This window comes from Xiphophorus maculatus, chromosome 3, assembly GCF_002775205.1.
Source record: "Xiphophorus maculatus strain JP 163 A chromosome 3, X_maculatus-5.0-male, whole genome shotgun sequence".
NCBI lineage: Eukaryota > Metazoa > Chordata > Actinopteri > Cyprinodontiformes > Poeciliidae > Xiphophorus > Xiphophorus maculatus.
The window spans coordinates 22434784-22456713 of NC_036445.1; the positions used below are offsets into that span (position 1 = coordinate 22434784).

At 38.0% G+C, this 21930-nt stretch overlaps 2 protein-coding genes and 1 non-coding gene across 3 annotated transcripts in view; 2 read left to right on the forward strand and 1 right to left on the reverse strand.

Annotated features, from left to right (window-relative positions):
- The window catches only part of LOC102231365 (A disintegrin and metalloproteinase with thrombospondin motifs 16), a 48287-nt gene extending 42015 nt beyond the window's left edge, over positions 1–6272 (forward strand). The window contains exons 19-24 of the mRNA XM_014473504.2: positions 2916–3120; positions 3458–3652; positions 3782–3838; positions 3958–4173; positions 4563–4710; positions 4796–6272. Of these exons, the coding sequence (XP_014328990.1) occupies positions 2916–3120; positions 3458–3652; positions 3782–3838; positions 3958–4173; positions 4563–4710; positions 4796–4911 (937 nt within the window). The 3' untranslated portion in view covers positions 4912–6272. The remainder of the gene's footprint in view (positions 1–2915; positions 3121–3457; positions 3653–3781; positions 3839–3957; positions 4174–4562; positions 4711–4795) is intronic.
- Positions 6273–9974: 3702 nt separating this feature from the next.
- Positions 9975–10046, reverse strand: trnae-cuc. Its single transcript has one exon. It is a non-coding gene; the product is annotated as a tRNA-Glu (tRNA).
- A 725-nt stretch (positions 10047–10771) lies between these two features.
- Positions 10772–20938, forward strand: ice1 (interactor of little elongation complex ELL subunit 1). Its single transcript, XM_023329808.1, has 20 exons — positions 10772–10989; positions 11139–11197; positions 11686–11797; positions 11910–11986; positions 12468–12505; positions 12588–12670; positions 12767–12843; positions 12960–12997; positions 13142–13224; positions 13318–13354; positions 13540–13590; positions 13698–13781; positions 13878–14233; positions 14394–16769; positions 17913–18081; positions 18266–18426; positions 18794–18984; positions 19686–19786; positions 19894–19992; positions 20129–20938. Exons 1-20 carry the CDS (start codon positions 10900–10902, stop codon positions 20308–20310), a joined length of 4464 nt encoding a protein of 1487 aa, XP_023185576.1. The 5' UTR covers positions 10772–10899; the 3' UTR covers positions 20311–20938.
- Positions 20939–21930: the final 992 nt, after the last annotated feature.

Below are 21930 nucleotides of genomic sequence, written 5' to 3' on the forward strand. Positions count from 1 at the left end.
TGTGGCAGAAAAGAAAAAATAATTACAAACTCATATCAGCCCTCCTGACTCAGCATTTTGTAGAACAATAATTACAGCTGCAAGTCTTTTCAAGTATGTCTCTACCAACTTTGCACATCTGAAGGCAAAATGTTTTTTCCCCTTTTTTAGGAAATAACTCAAGCTTAGTCAAATTGGATGTAGAGCATCTGTGAACAACAGTTCTCAAGTTAATCCCTTTTCAGTTGTATAAACATGCTTTGTCTGCTCTAAATCATTCCATTGTGGCTCTGGTGGTATGTTTGCGGTTGCTGTCATGATAGAAAGTAAAATTCCCTTGTGTCTTTAAGTTATTTACTGCCTTGAGCAGTTTTTTTTTTGTTTCAGCATTACCTGATATTTAAGTCCATGCATTTTCCCATGAACTGAATATAGTTCCACTGACTGAGCATGTCACACGTTTCAGAGTTTTTTTTGTTACATTTTTTAGAAACTCCCCGCATTGCGAGTTTATGGCGTCACATTGGCCCAACCGAAAAAGTTTAAGTAGAAAAGATGCATTGCAAGGCAATTAAATTTCAATTGTTTTTGTAAAAGTGGATAACTTTCATTTTGAGCAGCCAACATTTGGACAGCTTTTGCGATGTGATATATATTTTTTTCTTATTCATTGGACCCCTTCCTGGATGAACTGTGAGCAAAGATTAAACACATGTTGTGCTGACCATAACATGCTGGGTAAAGCAAGCCAGCTGTGGTCATCTCTACATGTAATGCTATTTTGAGACGTTGTAGCTATTTAATTTTGCTGTCTGCTCCCAGTGATTTGTACATAATGTGCATTACATCATGGGGAATGGTTCTCGATGTCCACTTATAATTATGATATGATATCATACTATTTCTTAGTGTGCTTGTGCATTTGGACTACCACAGGTAAAAAAAACCCCACTGATATCCACTCGTGAAAGTTGAGCCTCGTTGACAAACACATACCCCCAACCATCCCCCCGCCCCACACACACACACAGCAGGAGAGCTATAAACACTTGTTAGCACTTATTAATGCCACTACGGTCCGTCTCCTCAGAGGCACCTGACACGCTCTCGACTGGACATCTGAACCTTGTGGTTCTGTCTGGAGAGTTTGACCCTTACTCATGGTTAGATCACACTTACAGACTGCTGCTGAGACTAAAATAAGAAAAATTACTTCAATGAATATTTAAGTTCTGTGATTAGGTTTCAATATTCTGGTATGTTTGAACTTTTAGATCACCAGCTAATTATCCATTAAATAGTTGAATTTTTATTAACATAAAAAAAGTCACAAACACTTAAGTAATTCAAATGAAATGTTCTGCAGTTAAAGTAATTTTATTGCTTTATTCGCTGTACGTATTCCAATGACAATACTTCAGCTTAAATTTCATGATTTTCACTCCAGTTCCAGAACTTGCATGTGCCACGGTATTTTAAATGTTTTGAAATGAATGGCATTCCTTCTGAAAGGCAGCCATAATTTAAATTGATTTGCAAAAAGTTGTCTCGGTGTTGTGAGAGAACTTACGATATACACTCACTGCCCGATTTATTAGGTGCACCTGTTCAAATGGTAAACGGAAACTATAACCCAGCCAATCACATGGTAGCAACCTAATGCTTTTGCCTCTTGGAAAATTTTATGCTCAGTTGAAGCAATTGGACATCGGTTATGCACCTCAGTCAATCTGAGCATTGTTGCTAACCATATCCATCATTTGATAACCAGAGTTATCAAATGGTGGACAGTTTCTTAATGTACCACAAAGGTCAAACTGTCTCAGATTGGTTTCTTGAACATGAACAGTGCACTCCAATCCCCTCCACAGTCACCAGACCTCTATCCAATGGAGCGCCTTTGGGAGTTAGTGCAGTGATAAATGCATGATGGTCTCACATCAACATGGACTCTCAGGAATATTTCCTATGCCTTGTGGAATATTTGCCATCAATGCAATTCTGAAGGCCAAAAGGGATGCAAGTGGCCAGTTAGTAAAGGACATAATATATATAGAAAAAGATCTTAGTGCAGCCAGTTCAAAAGAAGTTTTAACAAAATCAAATCAAATTCTTGATATCATTTAACCTCCACAAAAGCCTGATTGCAACCTGATAAACATTACAAATTACTGAATTTACATGCTTGTTTTATGCCTGCATGCTTGACCAGGTATTTCAACAGTCTGTCAAATACATGGTAAACATGCGTGATAGGTTTGAAACAGTACGGGTACATTCGGATGAGGTCAGAGATTGAGCTGCTTGAACCATGCATGGGGTCAGCAGGAGGTGCAAAAAACTTTGAGAGAGCACTTGGGGATTGTGCAATTTATTTCTTCCGACTCAAGCATGAACTGCAATGTTGGAGACTGAGGAACAGTAGACTGAAGGGAGCTAAATAAACAGTTTATTTTAAGCCAGAAAATGTGTTTCAGTCTTATGTACATTTGCTTAAAAGTGCTCAGCACAAATGGAGGTTATAACAACAGCAATATTTTCTGATGTTTCAGCAGTAGTGTAGGCTGGCTTTTGGCAAGCAGGGGGTAAAAGTTTTTGAATTAGGATTTAGGATGCTGTTTTGACATACAGTGCTATATTTCTTTACACCCTCTGGAGTTAAATCTGGACTTGTACATGTCTATAAACTGCTATTAAAGTACTAAATATGCTTTTCAAGAAGCATAAAGCACCACATATAAGATTTACAGTCACCCTTCCTTTGAATTACTCTCTCAAAATGGAAAATAAGTAATTGAATCTCCCCAGGTGGTCTTCACCAACTGCTGTTGTACAGTGATCATGCTCTCATTCATGAAGTCCTTCAAGCTTGTCTTGAGTAAGTGATTGAGGAGCTGCGCATGTTTACTCAGTGTACTTGTGTTGTGTTGTTCCAGCTGGTCTGCAGGGGAGTGGGGGGCATGCAGCCAGAGCTGCGGAGGAGGGGAGCAGACACGGCAGGTTCAATGTGTCCAGAAAACCAGTCAAACCAATGCAGAGACCCTGGCAGATTCTCAGTGTCCACATTCAGCCCCGGCAACGAGGCAAACCTGCAACACACACAGCTGCCCACCAGTCTGGAGCGCTGGGCCATGGTCTCAGGTGAGTATGTAAAATATAACATTCACTGAGAAAAACTTTTTTTTTTGACAGATGTCTGTGAATATAAAGAAATTTTCTTGTAGCATAAAGCTTTAGTCCACATAATGTCTGCACTTAGTACTCCTGCGCAGTACTAAGGAGTAGTACTGCACTAATAAAAATAACATGGCTATTGTTTGATGAACCTACTTTCTTACATTTGTGATGGTGACAAGCTCAGAAGAACTCCTATCTTTTGGTCACGGATAAAATCTATATCTGATTAAAGTTTTCCATTTATTGCCACGTGATCTTAAATAGCACACATAGCATGTTCATGCTGCTTTGCGTTTGGCAGTGCTCACTCAAGTGTGGCCATGGCCTGAAGAAGAGGAGCGTGCTGTGTACGAGCAGCAACCCAGGTGCTCAGATTCACACGCTACCTGACAGCGAGTGTGCAGGCCTGCAGAAACCTGCCACTCAAGAATCCTGCTTCATCAAACGCTGTCAGAAACAACGTAAGACCCAGTGGTTTGTCTCCACATGGCAAGAGGTAAGGCAACAGTACAATGGCAATGATTTTTAGAACGTTCTTTAGATTGTTGTATTTGTTCACAAACTTTGTTAATTTTGTGCTGATGTGGTCTGTTGCTTCTCTCTGTGATTTGTTGTGGCTGTTCAGTGTTCAGCAACATGTGGCCGGGGTTATCAGGCACGCTTCATCAAGTGTGCTGAGAAGGTGTGTATTGTATGTGTTTAGTTTAGTGAGCAACAAAATTGCCACTGCCGTGTTTAAGTTCACTCGCCATGAACATTATTGAAAATGACCCTACTTACATGTCACTTTTCATAACAAAGAACACTGCAGGAAAGTACAGAGAACTTACTGCCAAAAAGTGCCACCATGTCCCCAAGCCCAAAGTGGAACTTCAAAGGCCCTGCATCCTGGCTGAGTGTCCTACCCGCACTACTCCACCACTCTACCGATGGAGGACGCCTCATCACCTCTACCCACCTCAGCCTCTCCCTCAAGCTGCACCATCACCAGAGTGGGACTCGTCTCCTTGGTTTCATGTAAGATGACATAAAGATTAGAAACGGACTGATCAAAGTTTGGTATCCAAATTTTGATTTGCTTCTATGGATCATTGTCTTAAAATAGCTAACCCCAAGTCTCCTTCAGTCAGTAATAAAGCCCACTCTGAAGAGCAGGACTTGACATTGTTGGCATATTGGTGTTCACTGATTTGAAAAAGATCTGAATTTTCTTTGAAATCTTATGATCAGTTGGTCATTAATCAGGGCTGATTTAATGAGAATCCAATTTAGTAAATCTCTAATATAAATGTGTTTTGCAAATGAGCAGTTGATGATTAACAAGAGACAAGACAGTAAAGGCCTTGTACTTGGTGCAATTGTCTACTTTGTTTTGTTCATTTTAAGGGACTTCTTTTCTTGCACAGTGCTCAGTAACATGTGGAGGAGGGGTGCAAGTCAGGACAGTGCAGTGTCAGATCCAGGGAAAGCCTGCTATTGGCTGTGTCCTCCATCTTCGACCCTCATTGTCTCAAGCCTGCAACACAAACTTCTGCCCACAACCAGAGAAGAAAGGTACTAAAGCCCTAATTTATTAACCTTTCCTACAATGTGACAGAAACATTGAACAATTCGTTTTCTATTTTTGTGTTTTCCACAGATGTGGCTTGTAGGGATTACTTCAACTGGTGCTATCTTGTGCCTCAACATGGAGTCTGCAACCACAAGTTCTATGGCAAGCAATGCTGCCACTCCTGTTCAAATTCCAACCTATAACCATTCAAAGCAACTGTCGGTGGTACATATGTAGCTGAATAGTCAACGGACTATATTGATGCCCATGCATGAAAAGATATGTTTTTGTCATAAGCATGTGGCAAGCACTGAAAAAGGTTTAAACACGCAAAGGAGATGTTGTGGCTTTGGTTCTCTTTGTGATGCCAGACATCTGAATGATGTCCGATTCTGACGCAAAGATTGGGATGCATTGGAGAACAGAATTCTGAGAAGGAAATATTAAGATGCAAGCTAATAGGAGAGATGGTTTCTACCTAGAAGATTCACAATCCCCTGGACAAAAAGCAACAAGATGAGGTTTTAAACACTGCAAGGCATCAACAAGTGTTATGGCGTCTTTCTTTATTGACTTGCAAAATACACAAGATGTTATGAGAAAAAAGGATGCTTTAAGGATGCATTTACAATTAAAAATGTAGCCAAATACTGACATAAAAATATCCTGCGAAAAGTTAGAATTTCTGGAGTCAAGTACCTTTGAAAAACCAAACGTCATACATTAGAGAGCTATTTTGAAAGAAGACCTATCTGTGTGAACTGGCCTTCATACTTAGTGGTGCTACAAGTTGTCACTTTGATTTCACAGAAACAGTGATATCCTTAGGATTCAGGACAGAATTGTGTTACATGTGTACAGTATTGTTTGTTTTATTTATTTGCTTTACAATACAGCATTGCTGAAAGACTGTATTATTAAGCTCTATACACACTCTTTCACAATACCTAAAGCTGTATACTTTCATGTGTTTTGTCACATACTGACCAAACAACAACTTTTAGCCTTTCATTATATCCTAACTTGTGTTTAACATAAACAATTAAGTTAAATCTTCAATGGTAGCTTTGTTGGCATATTATTTAAATTGTCTTGCGACCTTTGATATGTCTTAAATATGGCACAGCAATGCATTACATATTACTATGGTCTGAAAGCAATTAGGCAATAGTTAATGACTGTCTGACCTTTTGCATTTAAAATGAAATAACATCAACAGTTGTGTGCCATAACATGAGGTCTGATGTCATCCTGTTTAGCTGAAAGTGGGACTGAATGTATTCCTACAGGGAGTATAAACTTTGAATCTCTAAGTGGATAGATGCAATGTGGAGGAAAAACTCAGGAGAGAAATGTGAGCTCTTTAGTTGTATTTCTTTGGCTTATGTTTTAAACACTGCAGGGTGTTGTCACCTTGCCCTCATAATGGGTTGAAGTTTTTGTCTGTTTTTATCTTCGTCCCAGGGGCTAGACTGTTGTTTTGTACTGCGTAGTTTAATACTCTGCTTTTACCAGTTGGTTTTGACAATTGTATTTTAAGTTTGTAAAAAAAATAATAAACATGTTCCAGCTCTCTCTTTGTCTCTTTAATTTTGAATTCCTGCAATTCACTGTATTTGTTCAGTGTGGCACACGTTGAACACATTAAACCCCCATGCTATCTCGTTTTGCTTTGAAATACATAAATTATATGCACACATTCAGTTAATGCACAGATATTTTTTCCCATGGTCTTCATTTTTTGATCAACTGATGAGCAGCATACTTGACTTTAAATGCAGTTTTGAGTCATTTGCCTACTCTGATTTTTGTCTCTTGAGATTTTAATCAGCAGTGTGTGTTTAATATATCCTGCTATTGCTTTAGGCTGAGGCTGACAGTGTGAGGCACAGTGCGCTGACTGATTGGGATCTTCCAAAATCATGCAAAGCTTTGGAAATACAATGCCATTGGTCTGTGACATTTTTATTTTAAAAAATATGTTTTCTGTTTGCACTGGTTTAAGCCTCTTGATGGGACTCAAACAATGTGATACTGGGGAAGAAATTTCCATACCAGAGTTTGTGTTCTCCAGCAAATCCCGAAACTGGGATAGTCCTAATGCTTAGATCTAGTTTTCAGCATGGTGGCTTGCAGACATCCAAGCCAGGACTCTGACTAACAGAGATGCCAATGTGGTTTTGGGAATTTCAGCACCTATGACATATTGTGTCTGGAGTGGACCCTGCTTTTTCCTTATTTCAGCTCTAGTCAGAGAAACACAGACGGTTAAAACAAAATAGCCATTGTCATCAGCCTGCAGGCAGTCATAAGGCCTTTAGATGAAGAGCGAGGCAGGAAGAGGAGAAGTATGAGATGACAGAATGTAGAAAGAAACAGTGGAAGGGGTAGATGGTGATGTCATAGACGAAGATGAATTAACCAGGAGGAGGCAATCTATGCACTAAAAAAGACATTTTCATCTGTTCATCTGCTAAATTTTCTTTTGTGAAAAAAAAGAAAGGTTTTATTTCAAATTTGCTGACAAAGCAACGCAACTCTTCAAAGCGTAATACTCTGGCTAGCATGGCTATTGTTATTAAAACAGTTATTTCCAAATGCATTCCCTAGAGCAGGAATGCTCAGTTGTAGCTATGGTTGTCCTGTCACACATGTTTAAAATGTTTCTTTGCCTGAACATTATTATTTTTGAATAAATTGGTCATGATAATGCAATAATCTCCATCCTAGAGAATATGGATTACTTGAACCACCTGAGACTTCCAAAAGGTCAAAAGTCCTAAATTCATCATATTCCTTGTCAGACATATTGAAAGCTTAAAGGGATAAAACAAAGCATCTCTGGATTATTATATCTAGCCTTTCTGTTATCTGCTAAAACAAGTCTCCTCTATACTGTAACCTGAAGGAAACACAGACATGTGTGGACGTGTCATAGAAAAGGCAGTATCGTTTATTTAGCCCTGTGCTGCTTCCATCGGCTTCATCTTTAAACACCTTATTGGTTCTGAAAACGTCTAACTTTGAGGTTTAGCTGGTGGTGTTATCACACTGTTGTTTTTGTATCTGGTGCGATTTACCTGAGTCATCCAATTCTTTCAGCAGCTAATTTGTAGAACTGCATACCTTTTTACCCTTAGTTAAATATCACTTCTGTAATTCCTTAACCTTTTAGAAAGTATTTCTTGTGACTTTTCTTATGCAGAGACTGTTCATAATCAGCCAAAAGGAAGAAAAATCAAAAACAACCACCCAAAAAGAAAGAGATGAGAAGGCTGAAGCATTTGTGTTTACTAAGAGATAGTGATCGGATAAAGGCTTCCTGTAGGTAACAAAGCTGACAGATACCAATCAGGCCACATTCAAAATGCTACCTTACTCATGTCAGGTAGCACAACAGATTATCTGTAAGAGACAGACGGGAAGATAGGAAGCTTACACAGCACTCACCTTTCCACTTGAAAGAAGCTGGACTATCTCTAACAGCATCTGTTTGGAGAGAGAGGTGGCTCTTTAGCCTTCAGGCTATACTCAGAAGGTTCATCTGAAGTTACAGGCTTATTATCATTCCATCAGGATGCAACTACAGCAAACCTGACAAACCTTCCACTCAAAACTTCAAGCAGAAAAAGCAACAGCAAGAAGAAAAGACAATGTGTCCCTTTATTTCTAAAATATGATTAACTCACATCCTAAATGATTTTGGGAAGTATTGGAAAATCTTAGTCTCAAAGGCAAAACTGTGCTAATACCAATTTCTTTTTGCAATATGTCACTTCCCTAACCACAAAGTTTGGGATTCTTTCATGCTAATACCCCTACAGTGATTGGATAGTATCGATGAAAATCTACATATGGCAAGGTTACAAAGACATGACTCACTTTCACAGACAATTCGGCCTTGAAATTTTCTCCACATTACCTACGTGAGTTGCACGTGAAAACAAAAATGTTAGATTCACTTAATCTAGCTAGTCTCTATTAGGCTTAGCAATATGCTCTAATTTTAATCTTTGCATTATGAGCAGCTGATATCAAAACCCCAGGGACGGATGTTGATAAAACCAGCCTTTTGTACTGTCCTTTGAAAACTGTTATCAGAACAGAAATTAAGGTGTCTTATTTTCTTCTTGCAATGTCGCCCATCTGTTCTTCCTCTTCCCCAAGGTACTACTTTGCAGTATTCATAACATTAAGAACATGTCTCCTAGACAGTTTGCTGCTGTAGAGTACATCTAAATCAAATACTGTGGGAAATGTCTGGACCTGATTTTAAAAACCAAAAAAAAAAAAAAGACCAGGGATCATGAATCAAATTGTCTTTTGTCTTTGTGGGAAGGAAAAATTATGCAAAATAAGAATGCCATAGACCTTATATTATAGTTGTTTAGTAACTGGAAATTACCTTCAGCTAGGCTTGTTTGCACATCTAAACACAAAGTGTTAGTCTTTCATTATAATTCCATGCGATAATAGATCCTGTGTGTTTAGAAAGAGAGGTTGAGAGTTAGAGAAGGGCGTAAGCAATGCAATATCACCCTCTAATGGCAAAACAACACATTTCAAATCAAAGGAACAATATATGGAACAAAATATGACTGGTATTTAGAAATGATCATGTAGACTAGAATTTACTTATAAACCAGAAGGCAGCATAAAGGTGGCTTCATTCTCATTTTTATGAAGCGTAAGGTTGGGGACACAAAGAAGGCTGTATTTTCTGAGAAGACTAAGAAGTGCCAGTCTATGAGTAAATCTGTTCTTCTACCACCGCTCCATGACAGTTTCCTCACCCAGAGCATCCTTTTGGGATTTGGTAGCAGCTCTATAGACAAAGAACAAGACCCAATAAAGAACAGACCAAGAGTTGTCTTAAAAGTCTGCTGCCTATAGAAGACATGCCACATTTTTTCTACCATGCTCACAATCTTTTCAACATGTGTCCCTCTGGTTTATGCTTAATGTCACAATAGTCCAAAACTTTTTTACCCCAGAGCCATCTTCAAAATGAAATTGAACTAAAAAAACAATACCAACATGCTGTAATTACAGGGCCAAACAGTTCTTTATGCATGTTCTAGTACAGACTTGAGAACACATCGAGAACTGTGCTTCTCACAGAACTGGTGAAGGATGAGTGAAGGAGCATAAAAATGGTAAAATGTTTTTCAATTTTATCAGTGCTCTTTGGTATGCTGGACTCTCTATTTAGCTAAATGTAATTCGTCTGTTCTCGTAAAGGCAACACACAGTGTGGAAAAATTAGTTCCCTGACCGGGAATCGAACCCGGGCCGCGGCGGTGAGAGCGCCGAATCCTAACCACTAGACCACCAGGGACAGTTGCTGCAAAAACACTCTCGATATTTTTATCAGGTGACCTAGATGAAGTCTGGTACATGCAACAGGTACATGCGTTTCGCAGTATATTATTTGGTAGCATTTCTTTCATGTCGGCATGAAAACAGTCAACCATCATTATCGAATACTGCATAGTTAAACACAACCCGCAGCTACAGTTGCAGTATGTTCTTTATTTCGGTCTCATATTTTCTCATTCCAGTAAAACAATAAATATATAATAAATGAATCATTAGCTGACATTTTTTTCGAATGTATACCAGCGCCACAGAGAGATGTATTATATTATAGAACTGAAGAATACCGTTTGACACCAACATACTTTCCGCTGTTTCAATATAAAAGGTGAATCACTTTTTTTTTATCACTATGTCAAATTTAAGCGCCGCAACTTATAATGCAAACGGTAAAATGAAACTTAAATGCGGCCCCTACAGGGTACATGTTGAGTCGCAATCGTATCTTGTAGAGTCTTTCGCCACAACAAACTGCCTGAATGAAAATACCACACCATAAAACAAATCTTAAACTCAGAGCTAGCACAAACACACAAAAAACATTAAACCTTTTTTACGGATGCTATTGTTGTTTTTATGCAATAAAAAGGAAGAATATACCTCATACAGAGGTATAATTAAGTGACAAATTTTACAGGCGTTTTCCGAAGCTCCTCAAGCTTGCAGGGTCCAAACGGGGGCCTTGATCAACGTGGGAGACGCGAAAACGTGAAGTTGTTTTGGTCCTGTTTGGAATGTGTGACACCGACCGTTGATTCTTTGAAAGTCTGTTTATTAAGTACATTGTGCGTCGTTGTGGAAGTAGTGGTCCTGCCATGATGCCAGGAGACACTCAGGCCAAAACGGCGGCAATTGCCGCGGATGCGACAGTTGGGAGTTGTCAGAACTGCTCTGTTTTGCACCAGGTTAGTCTTGGTTTCTTAGACAGGAAAGACTCTTTAAAGACTCTCTAGTCATTAACCACGTTAACGGTCTCAAATCTGAATGTAGCATGTTGATGATTACACATACTTACACCTTTATATTTTTGTGTGTCTCTTATTTTGTTGAGCAGAGCCTAACGGAGTACGTCGCATCATTTCTTGCTCTGAAACAGAAAATAGCAGCTACCGAGTGAGTATCGGCTTCAAGATGAGTTGTCATGGTGACAACTCAGCCAAACGCAGATAAATCCGCTTACTTCAGGAGCCGAGATAAAAGTTTTAAAGGAATAAAAGATAGACTAAGCTTATCGTGACTAAATTGTTTCTATCTATTGTTATTGTTATTACATATGTTTCATTGCTTTCATAATTATAGCCAGAAAATAGACTTAAGGGGGAAAAAAAATAAATTCCATTCTGTTATTTGACTCAGTTAATCTCTATGCAGATAGTTTTACTTTGCACTTACTTAGCATTACTTAACATCTCAGAAGTAAAATAAACAAGTATGAACTTAAAAGCAGACAAAAAGCAAAACTTTAAAAAACAAAATGTAGAATAAAAGCATGCAAAAGAATTAATAACGAGTGAAAAACAGCTTTTACTATAACTCTTTTGATTGTTTCCTTAAATTTGATAAAAGCTTCAATTTTTTTCATTACATATCAATGTTTGCAGTGACTCCATCAGGCTTCGAGAGCAACTGGAGGAACTGCAGATGCGGTTGTTTACACTGGAGAAAAAGACAGCAGATTATGAATCCATACAGGCCGAACTGGAAGAGAAGACGGTAGATCTTATCTCTCCTCAAAAAAATAAAGAAAATAGTTTTCCTTAAATGAATCTGCCTTTTGCTTCTAATGTACAAAACTTAACTCGCCTATATTTTTTCATTTTTATAGGGTGCACTTAAGGCCTATGAACAGCTGTCTGAAGACATGAACAAATTAAAGCAGGAAAAGAGCAACGTGTTGACTGAGTAAGTGACTGTTTTGATTGCAATTCCAGTTCCCCTACCCTTTGAAATTTTCCATATTGTGTCATGTGGCATACAGAAACTGGATTGTATTTAACTGGGGTTGTGTCTGATTGATCACCATAAAGTAGTATTTGCTTGCATTCATTTGGGTGGAATATGTCAGACTTGTGATTTGTAAATTTAGGAGTGATATACCCCAAAAGACTTGCAGCGATAAGTGCAGCTATAAGGAAGTTGGATTAGGACTGAAAATAAACTCACTCTATAGATTTTATAATTTAATTTTATTGAAAAAAAATACAAATCTGAATTCTCATGTCCTATCTATGCATTATTTTCTTCTGGTCTGTCACATAACATCCTAATAAAATAGAATATGAACAAAGGGGTCCAACAGTTATTTTGAGATATTGTTAGGGAGTATGGATAAAAGGGTCTCTGTCATGGTGAATAACTCACTGTAACTCTTCTTTTTTCTTAGGAATGAAACTCTTAGAGATGAGCTGAAATGTTTGAAAGGTAAATTGCAGTTATTTTCAGTAAATTCTACTAAGATATTAACAGTATGCTAACTATTTCTTTGTGTGTGTTGAACTCTTAGATTTAACAGAAACACGGGGTCTTGAAAATGCACGTGTGAAAAGAGAGAAAGCAGCTGTTGAAAATGATTTATTAAAAACTCAGGTAAAACTTAAACAAACATCGAAAATTCATGATTATTTTACTGACCAAAACATCGATCTCCTCAATATCTTTGTAAACTTTTTTTTTTCAAATCAGGCATCTTTAAAGGAATCTCAGGAACAAGCAAGGAATGTTGATAAATTGACAAAGGAGAATGCCATCATGACAAACATGTAAGAGTTCAGCTTGTTTTGTTACTGAAGAACAACTATTTCCATGCTACTCACACTTGGTGTGTATTTTTGTTGTCGTGGGTAATGGTTATGCAATGTCCTTTTCTGATTGACAGGAAGGATAGTCTGGAAAACAAAGTTAGCGTGCTCAAAGGTGAGATTTAGACGTTAGTATTTTCAAAAGTATTTTCTGACATGAGCTGAAACTTTATCTGCAGACTTTGTTGGTTGGAGACAGCTTGTTTTTTATTTTTTCTTTGGCGGGTTCTTAACTCTACTTCTTCTAAAATTATTTCAGACTCGATTTGTAAACAGAATTATCAAATATCTCAGCTGACCAATGAGAAGATTCTGCTTGAAAGGAACCTTAGTGACCTCCAGGTACAGTGAAAGCACTAAAGGGAACTGCAGACTTGGGGAGAAAGGGGTGGCAAATAGTCAAATTGACTGATTGTCTTTAAAATTTTCTTGTAGGCGAGACTGATAAAACTGGAAAGAGAAAGATGTAAAGGTACAGAATGCATAACCTTTTTTTTATTATTCTTAATTTGTGATGGCGTCTCATTTTTACTGTTTATTGGGAATTAAGAAGCAAAACAAATGCATCATAGCGTTTGCTTAATTTTCGCTTATAAAGTAAATAAATATCCAACAAAAACATTGTAAATAATCTAATTGTGTCTTTAAAAAAAACAGACTATAGGAGCTCTACAACTCAAACAAGAGCAGAGCCAAAAGTTGACAAAGGTATGATGATGGCTCTTTTTATGATGATTCATTCGATTTGCATCATGACTAAGCCTAAAACCAAAATGAATTTTTCTTTGTAAAAAATCTCTCTACGTACTTTACAGGAAAGGTGCGACTGCTGCTGCAGAGTTTATGGGAATGTGTGGATTCAGAGCACGAGCAATCGTCAAACATATCCATGTCACCTGGTGAGGTCATCATTAACACCTCTTCTGCACTTGTATGATAAAACAGAAATGCATGTCTTTTTATGTTCTCACAGTCTTGTTTGCCTTTTATGTTAGAGTTTGGTTATAGGCGGGCCCTTCCTCCTTCTCCACAAACCAAACTGCAGGCTAATGAAAGGCAAATGTCAACCTCTGCTTCTGAGACCATCAGGGTATCGACCGGTCTTCATGTCGAGACCAAATCTGCTCTCACAAAGTTGAAACCTTGTCCTCGAGTGCAGGACTCGTGCAAGCACCAAGCATCTACCCACCACTTGAATCAAGACAACACACTGAAAAAGAGCAAAGAGTCACCCAAAAAAAATAAAAATAATGAGTCATCTCCCATCAAAGACAACCTTTATGTATCTATTGATGAAATAAGGGATTTTTTAAAACCACTGCCCCCCTGCATATCTCCGCTTTCAGAATCGGTGAGAAGTTTTTTTTTTTGTTTTTTTTTAGCTATGTGCAGCTTCATATGCTTTTTACTAACTGAAGTCTTCCTTTCTGTGTACAGTCACCTATTAAACAATTCTGTTTTTGTACACATAAAGTTTATTTCACTGCTATACTTTTGCTTCTATCTTTCAGGACACCAGTGTAGAAGATGGCGCAGCACCAACCATCTCACCAAAAGAGATGGATGGTGAAGAAAAGAATGACAGTCCTGAACTTTCTGAGGATGTTCAACTTCCTAAACAAGATCAGCCTTCAAGCTCTAAAACATCACCACTACATCTCAACAGTCCAAAATCTCTGTCACTTTACAAAAAAGATAATGTGGACATCCTGGAACACATTTCAGATAAAAAAGACATTGGACACTGTGGATTGGGCGGTAGTGCTGAACTGAATGAAAGCTCAAATAAAGCTCATAAGAACAACAGTTCTCTAAAAAACGTGTTCCCACCCAAACTGCCACAGTCTTTATTATTACTTAGTAATGTTTCAGAAGAAGCTCTCTCATTACCAGATGAAGATATGGAGCATTCCCATAGTGAAAATTCCAACAACCAAAGTACAGATATCTGTGATACTGGAACGGTTTTTGAAAAGGCAAAAGAAAACAATTCGGATACTGCTATAAAGATGGATGTAGATATGAGTCCAGGTGACATTCCTGATGTCACAACAGTTGTTACTGATGGGGAAAGAGATGCAACTGCAAACTCTGGAGAAGCAGAAAATGAACAATGTGTTGCCCAATTTAAAAGCAAAGAATCTTTGATAGACACCAGTGTCACAGACAACCAAAAAGGTCATGTGGATTCTTGTCAGGACAGTGCAAATCTCACTGCCTCAGGGGCTCTCTGCAAAGACTCAGAAATGCCAGAGGAATCCCCACCAAGCAGCAGTGACAGCATGAGTTGTGTCTTAAATAAAAACCTTGAAGAGGGAATGGAAGTAGATGCTGGAGTCCATTGCTCTGGGGAGAATGAAGGGAATGCAGTGCAAGTTCCTAGAGAAGTTGATGTGACAGCTTCACCCTCAGACCTGAATGTCCGTGATAAACCTTTGTCTCCTAAAGAGTCTCCAGTTTTGAACAGAGAAGTTGAGGGGTCCCGTTCTGACCTGGAACATGAAAAAGCAAATTCTATAGCTCCATCGCCAAAGGATTTTGACAAAGAGGAAACAAAAAGTACCAATACACCTGATAGTGCTTCTTCATTGTCCCCAGAAAAAATAACTGTTGACTGTAAATCTTTGGAAGACAAAATGCATTCTGTGTGTAGACAGTTAAGTCCTTCATGTCGGTTATCTCAAGTAAAATTGCTTCCTGTGGAAACTGACCCAAACACGGAAAAAGCTAACGACAAAAAGAAAGTTGCAAAGAACAAGCTACTCACCTCAGAAAAGGAAATTGTCAACAAACTTCACTCTGATCCTACTACTTCAAGTCATAAGATTTCTTCTGCCACAAAAGAACAAAACCAGAGCCTGGAGACATTTACACCAGTCCATGAACAGCCAGATTTACATACAAATGGTGAGGAAAATGTTACACCAGTGGGCAGTCCAACGGCAACTCAAACACCAGAGTCCATCAGCCATCTTCTCTCGGAAATGGGTCCTCCACTTCCCCCAGTCCTGACCCCTATAACAACACCTCCTAAGGCAGTAAAGCCAATCAACCCAAGCCACGCAATTGGAAAACTTTCATTTCCTTCACCGATGGATAGCTCAGCTTCTACCACTCCAGTAAAATTCCTTTCAACACCCAACAGTCAGCAGCTCAGCTATTCTTCTTCCCTGACCAGTCCAACCCATCCAAATGGAGTCCCCTCCTCACCACTCCAGTTTAGCTCAGCCACTCCAAAACATGCATTGCCAGTTCCTGGTCGCTTGCCTGCCAAAGCAGTTAATTCTTCCCCTTCGTCTTCGACCAGTCCACCTCAAGAAAAGTCCATGAGCATTCTAAATACCATGGACCCCGGTTCCTCGGCCTGTACCTGGACTCTTAACATTTTGAAAGGTAATGTCAATCTTAGCATGTGTTCATCAGAGAATCTAGTATTACCTAAAACAACGGACAATCAGAGATCAGGCTTCAAAACCATCAGCTCTGCTTCAACAGCCTTCACAAAAACAGAGACCAGGGGAGAAAAAAGACCTGCTGGCGATTCGTCCCAGTCCAAAAACAGTAAATTCCCAAAGCTTGACAGCAGTTCTGCAGATGTTACTGACAAACAGGAGTCTTCCTTCTCTTTACACAGTGGCAATGAGGCAGCCTCTTCCAGTACTGTGGCAAAAGATCAGAAGAAAAGCAGTACAGCATCTCCATGCATAGAATTTGAAGAACCAGCTGAGCAGGATCTTATTGTTGACTATTTAAACAAAGTTAAAAAACAATGCTTCGATTTGCTGCCTGTTGTCCAGAGCCACCTTTATGTTGGTAATCTGCCCAAAAAGCCTATCCTGAGAGAAGAGGAGAAAGAGGTCATCTCTGGCATATGCAGACGTAGCTTGGTGAGTATAATGGTTAATGGATGACTTTGGCTAAGCCTGGAATGCAAACTATTTCTTAAATTCTCTGTGTCTGTTCATTTTTGACAAAAGAAGTGCCACAGTTTTAGGGAATCCTTGATTAATCAACAAAATTAAGTTAGGGTTCATTGCAAACAGGCTGCAAAATGATTAACATGCAGCGAGTTTACACTGTTTTATGTAGAGCAAATTTAAACTCTCCTTGGATGATATTAATAATGTCTATTTCCATTTTGTTGGTATTTTTTGTTTGAGTTTCTGCAGGGGACGGATATTGGTCATATACACTGCTCAAAAAATAAAGGGAACACTTAAACAGGTGTTTAACACTTAAAGTGTTCCCTTTATTTTTTTGAGCAGTATAGTATTTGTTTGATCGTGTGATAGTGATACAGCACAGGATTGTGGGGTGTTTTAATTGAAGCAGAGAAGCAAAGTCAGCTGTTGGGTCATTTCTTCAAGGTGTGAAAAGCGTAGAGAAATATGCATGTCTAATATTGGTAAAAATCAGTTATTGGCCACAACTACAATATTAACATTGAATATCAGTATTGGAGTAAATGTTCATGTCGGTACGTCCCTACCAATTATAGTGTTTTCTCTCATCTCTTTAGCTGAATTAATTTTTTCACCCCTAGATTCAACACAATTTTACTTATTTCATTTTCTAAAAGATAAAAACCTTATTCATATATTTTTTAAATTAATACTTAAATTAGTTTCATCGTCCTTGATATGCCAAATAAAAACTTAATATATAGGGTAGCAGTACTTCAGTTTTCGAATGTCTGGCAGAGAACACAGAAAAGACTTCGAATGATGCACACCCTTTTCAAAGTCACAAATGGAGATTGAACTTCCTGTTTGACCTTGCTGCTGTCGCTAGTCTAATAGTGGCGTAAACAGGCAATGTTCCTCCGAATGGCTACCACGGGAGATTCAGGGATTTCTCAAACATGCATGAAAGAATCAGCAACACGCCAGGTGTGTTTTTAATGAGGGAATAACACGATAACATGATATAAAGTTGTTTTTTTTTATGTTAACTTTACATAATACTGCCACTTTAACAAAGAAATATATTGTTCTTATGCAAATTTTAAATGTTGTCTTTCCTCTCACCAGCTCCAGGTAGATGAAATGATTGTGGCCATATTGACCAAACTAAAGGCTGAAAAGAATGCCCTTTGTCTAAACTACTTACAAGCCCTCTGTCGAGTCTATATAGGCATCTGTAGACAGAAGAAGTATTGGGAGAAGGCTCGTATCCTAGCCTACAGCATTCTTGTTGAAGGTGGGCACTTTTTTTTTTCCCTTACAGAAACTTAATATTCATATTTGTGTACTTCCACTTTAAAACACGATTAGGTTTAAATTATCTTACATTTAAATGAGTCCTAAAATCTTTTTTCCTTGTCTTTTTATGTCTAACTTTCAAATTTTGTGATGATTTATTTTATGCTGTTTTACCTTTTCAGATTTCCCAGATTCAGCAAAACTGGTCTTGTTTATGGTGACGACATGGCCCAATGTTCTGTCACACAGCAGCTTACTGTGCCAGGCCATTCATGTTATTACCCAACTGAAAGCACCAGAAGGGCTTCTTGGCTGCCTGTCAGCTTTCCTTGGATGGGAAAAGGTATACTGCTAAAGTGACTTCATGTAATTGGGTTCTTTTGCAAATATTTAAGTCGTTTAATTGTATGACACATAGCAGCAACAAAGCAGTTAAAAATGCTGTATATGATAAAATCAAAACACAGTAACCGATTATTTTAGAATTAACCCATGCTCCAGTTATTATTAATCAGAGGCAACTCTCAACAAGTGGGGTTTTAGTGGCTTCAATTAGTATAGGAGCCTCAGTCTTTATTCAACTACGATTCGATTAAAAACATAACATCAGTATGATGCTCAGTGATGGCGTCATTAGTTATATGATGTTAGGCAATCTGAATCTAATGTGATTTACTGAAACCACGTCTCCCCTTCTACCATCAACATAGAACCCTCCTTGTGACCTTGACCAGCTGATCCTTAGAACTCTGACGGAACTCAGTTCAGGAAACAATCGGTCTTTTACGAAGCATATGCGCTATGGAGAAGACCTTGGAGCTGGAGCCTGGGAACAAATCTTCACACTGCATCTCCTGTGTTCACACAAAAAGTGGAAATGGACCTATGAACACATCCTGGGGTATGCTCTTATCTTTTTCTTTCTTTCCAACATACGGACCTTCTTTGTATTTACAAGTTCACTATCTTTTGTTTGTTCTACTACAAAAGATATATATATATATATATATAGTACAGACCAAAAGTTTAGACACACTTTCTAATTGAATTCAATGAGAAGGTGTGTCCAAACTTTTGGTCTGTACTGTATATATCACACAACTGAAATATTTTAGGGCTCTTTTTCTTATCATTTTTATGTTTATGGCTGACGGATAATGAAATCTTAATTTCTCTGAAAATTACAATTTTACAACAAAAAAAAACATTGAAATTTGAATTTTAATAGGGGAGAGTTATGTTTTTGTAATGTTACGGCATACAAAATCATGGACGATTCATCTACCCCCACCTCATGTCAATATGCTCTCGGGTGAGGTATACAAAGATGTGTTTCTTTGTATCAGTATATGAATATGTAAGCGTTCTGAATGCAGTTTGGTGAATATGACTAGTGTAAAGCACTAGGAGTGGGTGGTACGAGTAGAAAAGCGCCAAAGCATTTAATCTAGTTACATTGTTTTAGAAAATATTGGGTTTTGTTTAATTGTTGACCAAAATCACAACAGTGAATAAATACTTGACATTGGACATACTCATGATAGAATACATTTTTCATAATATTCTTATTTATGGATGCTCTTGTTCATTTTATTCTGTCAGCAAAGAGTTGTGGCCGTTAATGAACGCCTGGGTTCTACAGCCAAGAGATCAGCAAGAACCAGTTCGAGATGAGACTGTTGCTACTGTACTTCGACTCATAGGTCTGTGGTTTGTTTCTTTGCTTGTATATTAATGCCAACTTGAACTAATGATTAAAATGGATTATGATTAGACAGAGGAGAGTCTGATTACATTTGTGTTTAAACAGGACGGCTCGGTCAGCTGGGCCTTAAAGAAGGTTCTGTTTCCTCTTTGGTCACTGTGGCCAATATCATCAACGCATTTGGAAGGCATGGACAAGCTGAAGGTATGGGGCTTCAGCGAAAACTGACAAATTTTGTTCAGCTGTAGTAACCCAGCCAAACAGACCAAAACCGTTAAGAGTAATGGTTACGCAAAGATCCTCGGAAGTGTTCTAATCATGCAATATCATTTTCTTGCAGGGGTGCCTTGGACGGTCCAGTTAGCAGCTATTTATTGCATCTATGAGCTATCTCCCTGCAATCCCAAACAAGCCCTGGATGCTTTGGCTGAGTGGAGAGGCGAGGCTTCACAGAACGTCCCTCCTGCTGTCGCAAGTTGCATTAATCAAATAGCATCTATTTGCAGAAATGTCAGGAGCTGAAAATATACTAAACCACATTAACCATCATTTCTGTGCGTAACTATTTTTAAGACAAGACAAATACCTCAATATTGATTTACAGCCTGCATCCTTAATATAGTTGTTTACCATGTAAGCAGGAGTGGCGACTAAAAGGTTTGTATTCTTTGTAATACTACAGGGTGTATTGAACTCCATTTTAATATTTTTGTCCACATTTAAAGAAGATTGTTTCAAATAATTTCAGACTTTATAAATGTTATTTGTTTTTAAATTGCATTTAAATTTGCAAGTCTTTGGAGCAAAATATTTTCTTTTATGGGGGTCCAAGAATTTTTATTTTCTAAAGTTTAGTCTACTACATCCTGCAAAAAATGCACTAGAGCTAGACATAGTAGACTATTTGACATTGTACAATTTTCAGGTAACAAAGTACGGTATAATACTTTACAATATGTACAGTGTGCTAAACTGTGAAGCTGGTGTATATTAATTAGAAATATTGAATTTCTTGTTTTGCCAAAGTAAATGTTTTGTACAGTTTTCTTCAGAAGCTTTTATCTTTTCTAATTAAAATGAACACATCTTGTATAAATTGATCTTTTCGCTGTTGTTTCTAATTAGTATGTACTTGATGTGCTTTTTATGTTTGACCCTTTCAGCCATGCCCTCAAATAATAGGAGGAAAAATACAGGTTTGTATTTTGCAAGGATTTTTGGTGTTTTGTGACTCTAAAGCTACATGTTGTTTTAAAGAACCAATGGAGGATAGAGAACTGACAATCCTAACAAACCTTTTAGGAGGCCCTTGGACTGACTACACCACTCAAGGAGAAGAAACAAGAAAAAATTATTTGACAAAATAGATAAAACGCCTGCCCGTGTGGTGTTTTATTTCTTACTGTTTATTTGTATTCAAATGAATTTTGGGGTGGTACTGATGCTAATTTTAAATTTGATCAAACCATAGATGAGATCAGTGTAGATAATCCAGCCTAAAAGTTTTTTGATGAGCAGTTGGAAACTGTCCAGTATGAACTGTGGCTTTCCTTCGTTGTTTATGGGAGGTTTATGTTGTGTATGTAACCTTAACACTTACAGAAAAACGAAACTTGCTCTCCAGGATCCCACTAAATCCTGGACAGGATTTAGTGGGATCTAAATCTAAATCCACTTCTGAAAAGCAGTTGTGATGTCATCTTGTGAGTTTTGGACAAAACTCTTATCAATGAAATAACATTTAAAAATGTGCATAGTGTGAATTAATATGATTGAGCTTTGATAAAGGGCAGGACTGCGAAACAGGCTGCATATTCGGTATGTTGCTTAGTATCTAGGTTTTGCAAGTCTATGTTCACAGACCTTAATCTCATGCATCCGCCTGTATTTGTCACATAGAAAACGATTTGTTTCCGGTTTTGACTGCCAAAATAAGTAGAAAAAAAACAACAAATATTGCTTAAAAGTAACCTTATTGTTAATGTATTTTCTTATGCATATTTTTTATAGTTTATTGATATGCATTATTATTATTATTGTCAATGTTATTTTAGTGGTACAACAATGTGCGCCTTTGTAAAGAGAAGCTTTAATAGTCTAACTTCCGGTATTTCTGGTTACATGTGTCTAACTCGACACTTC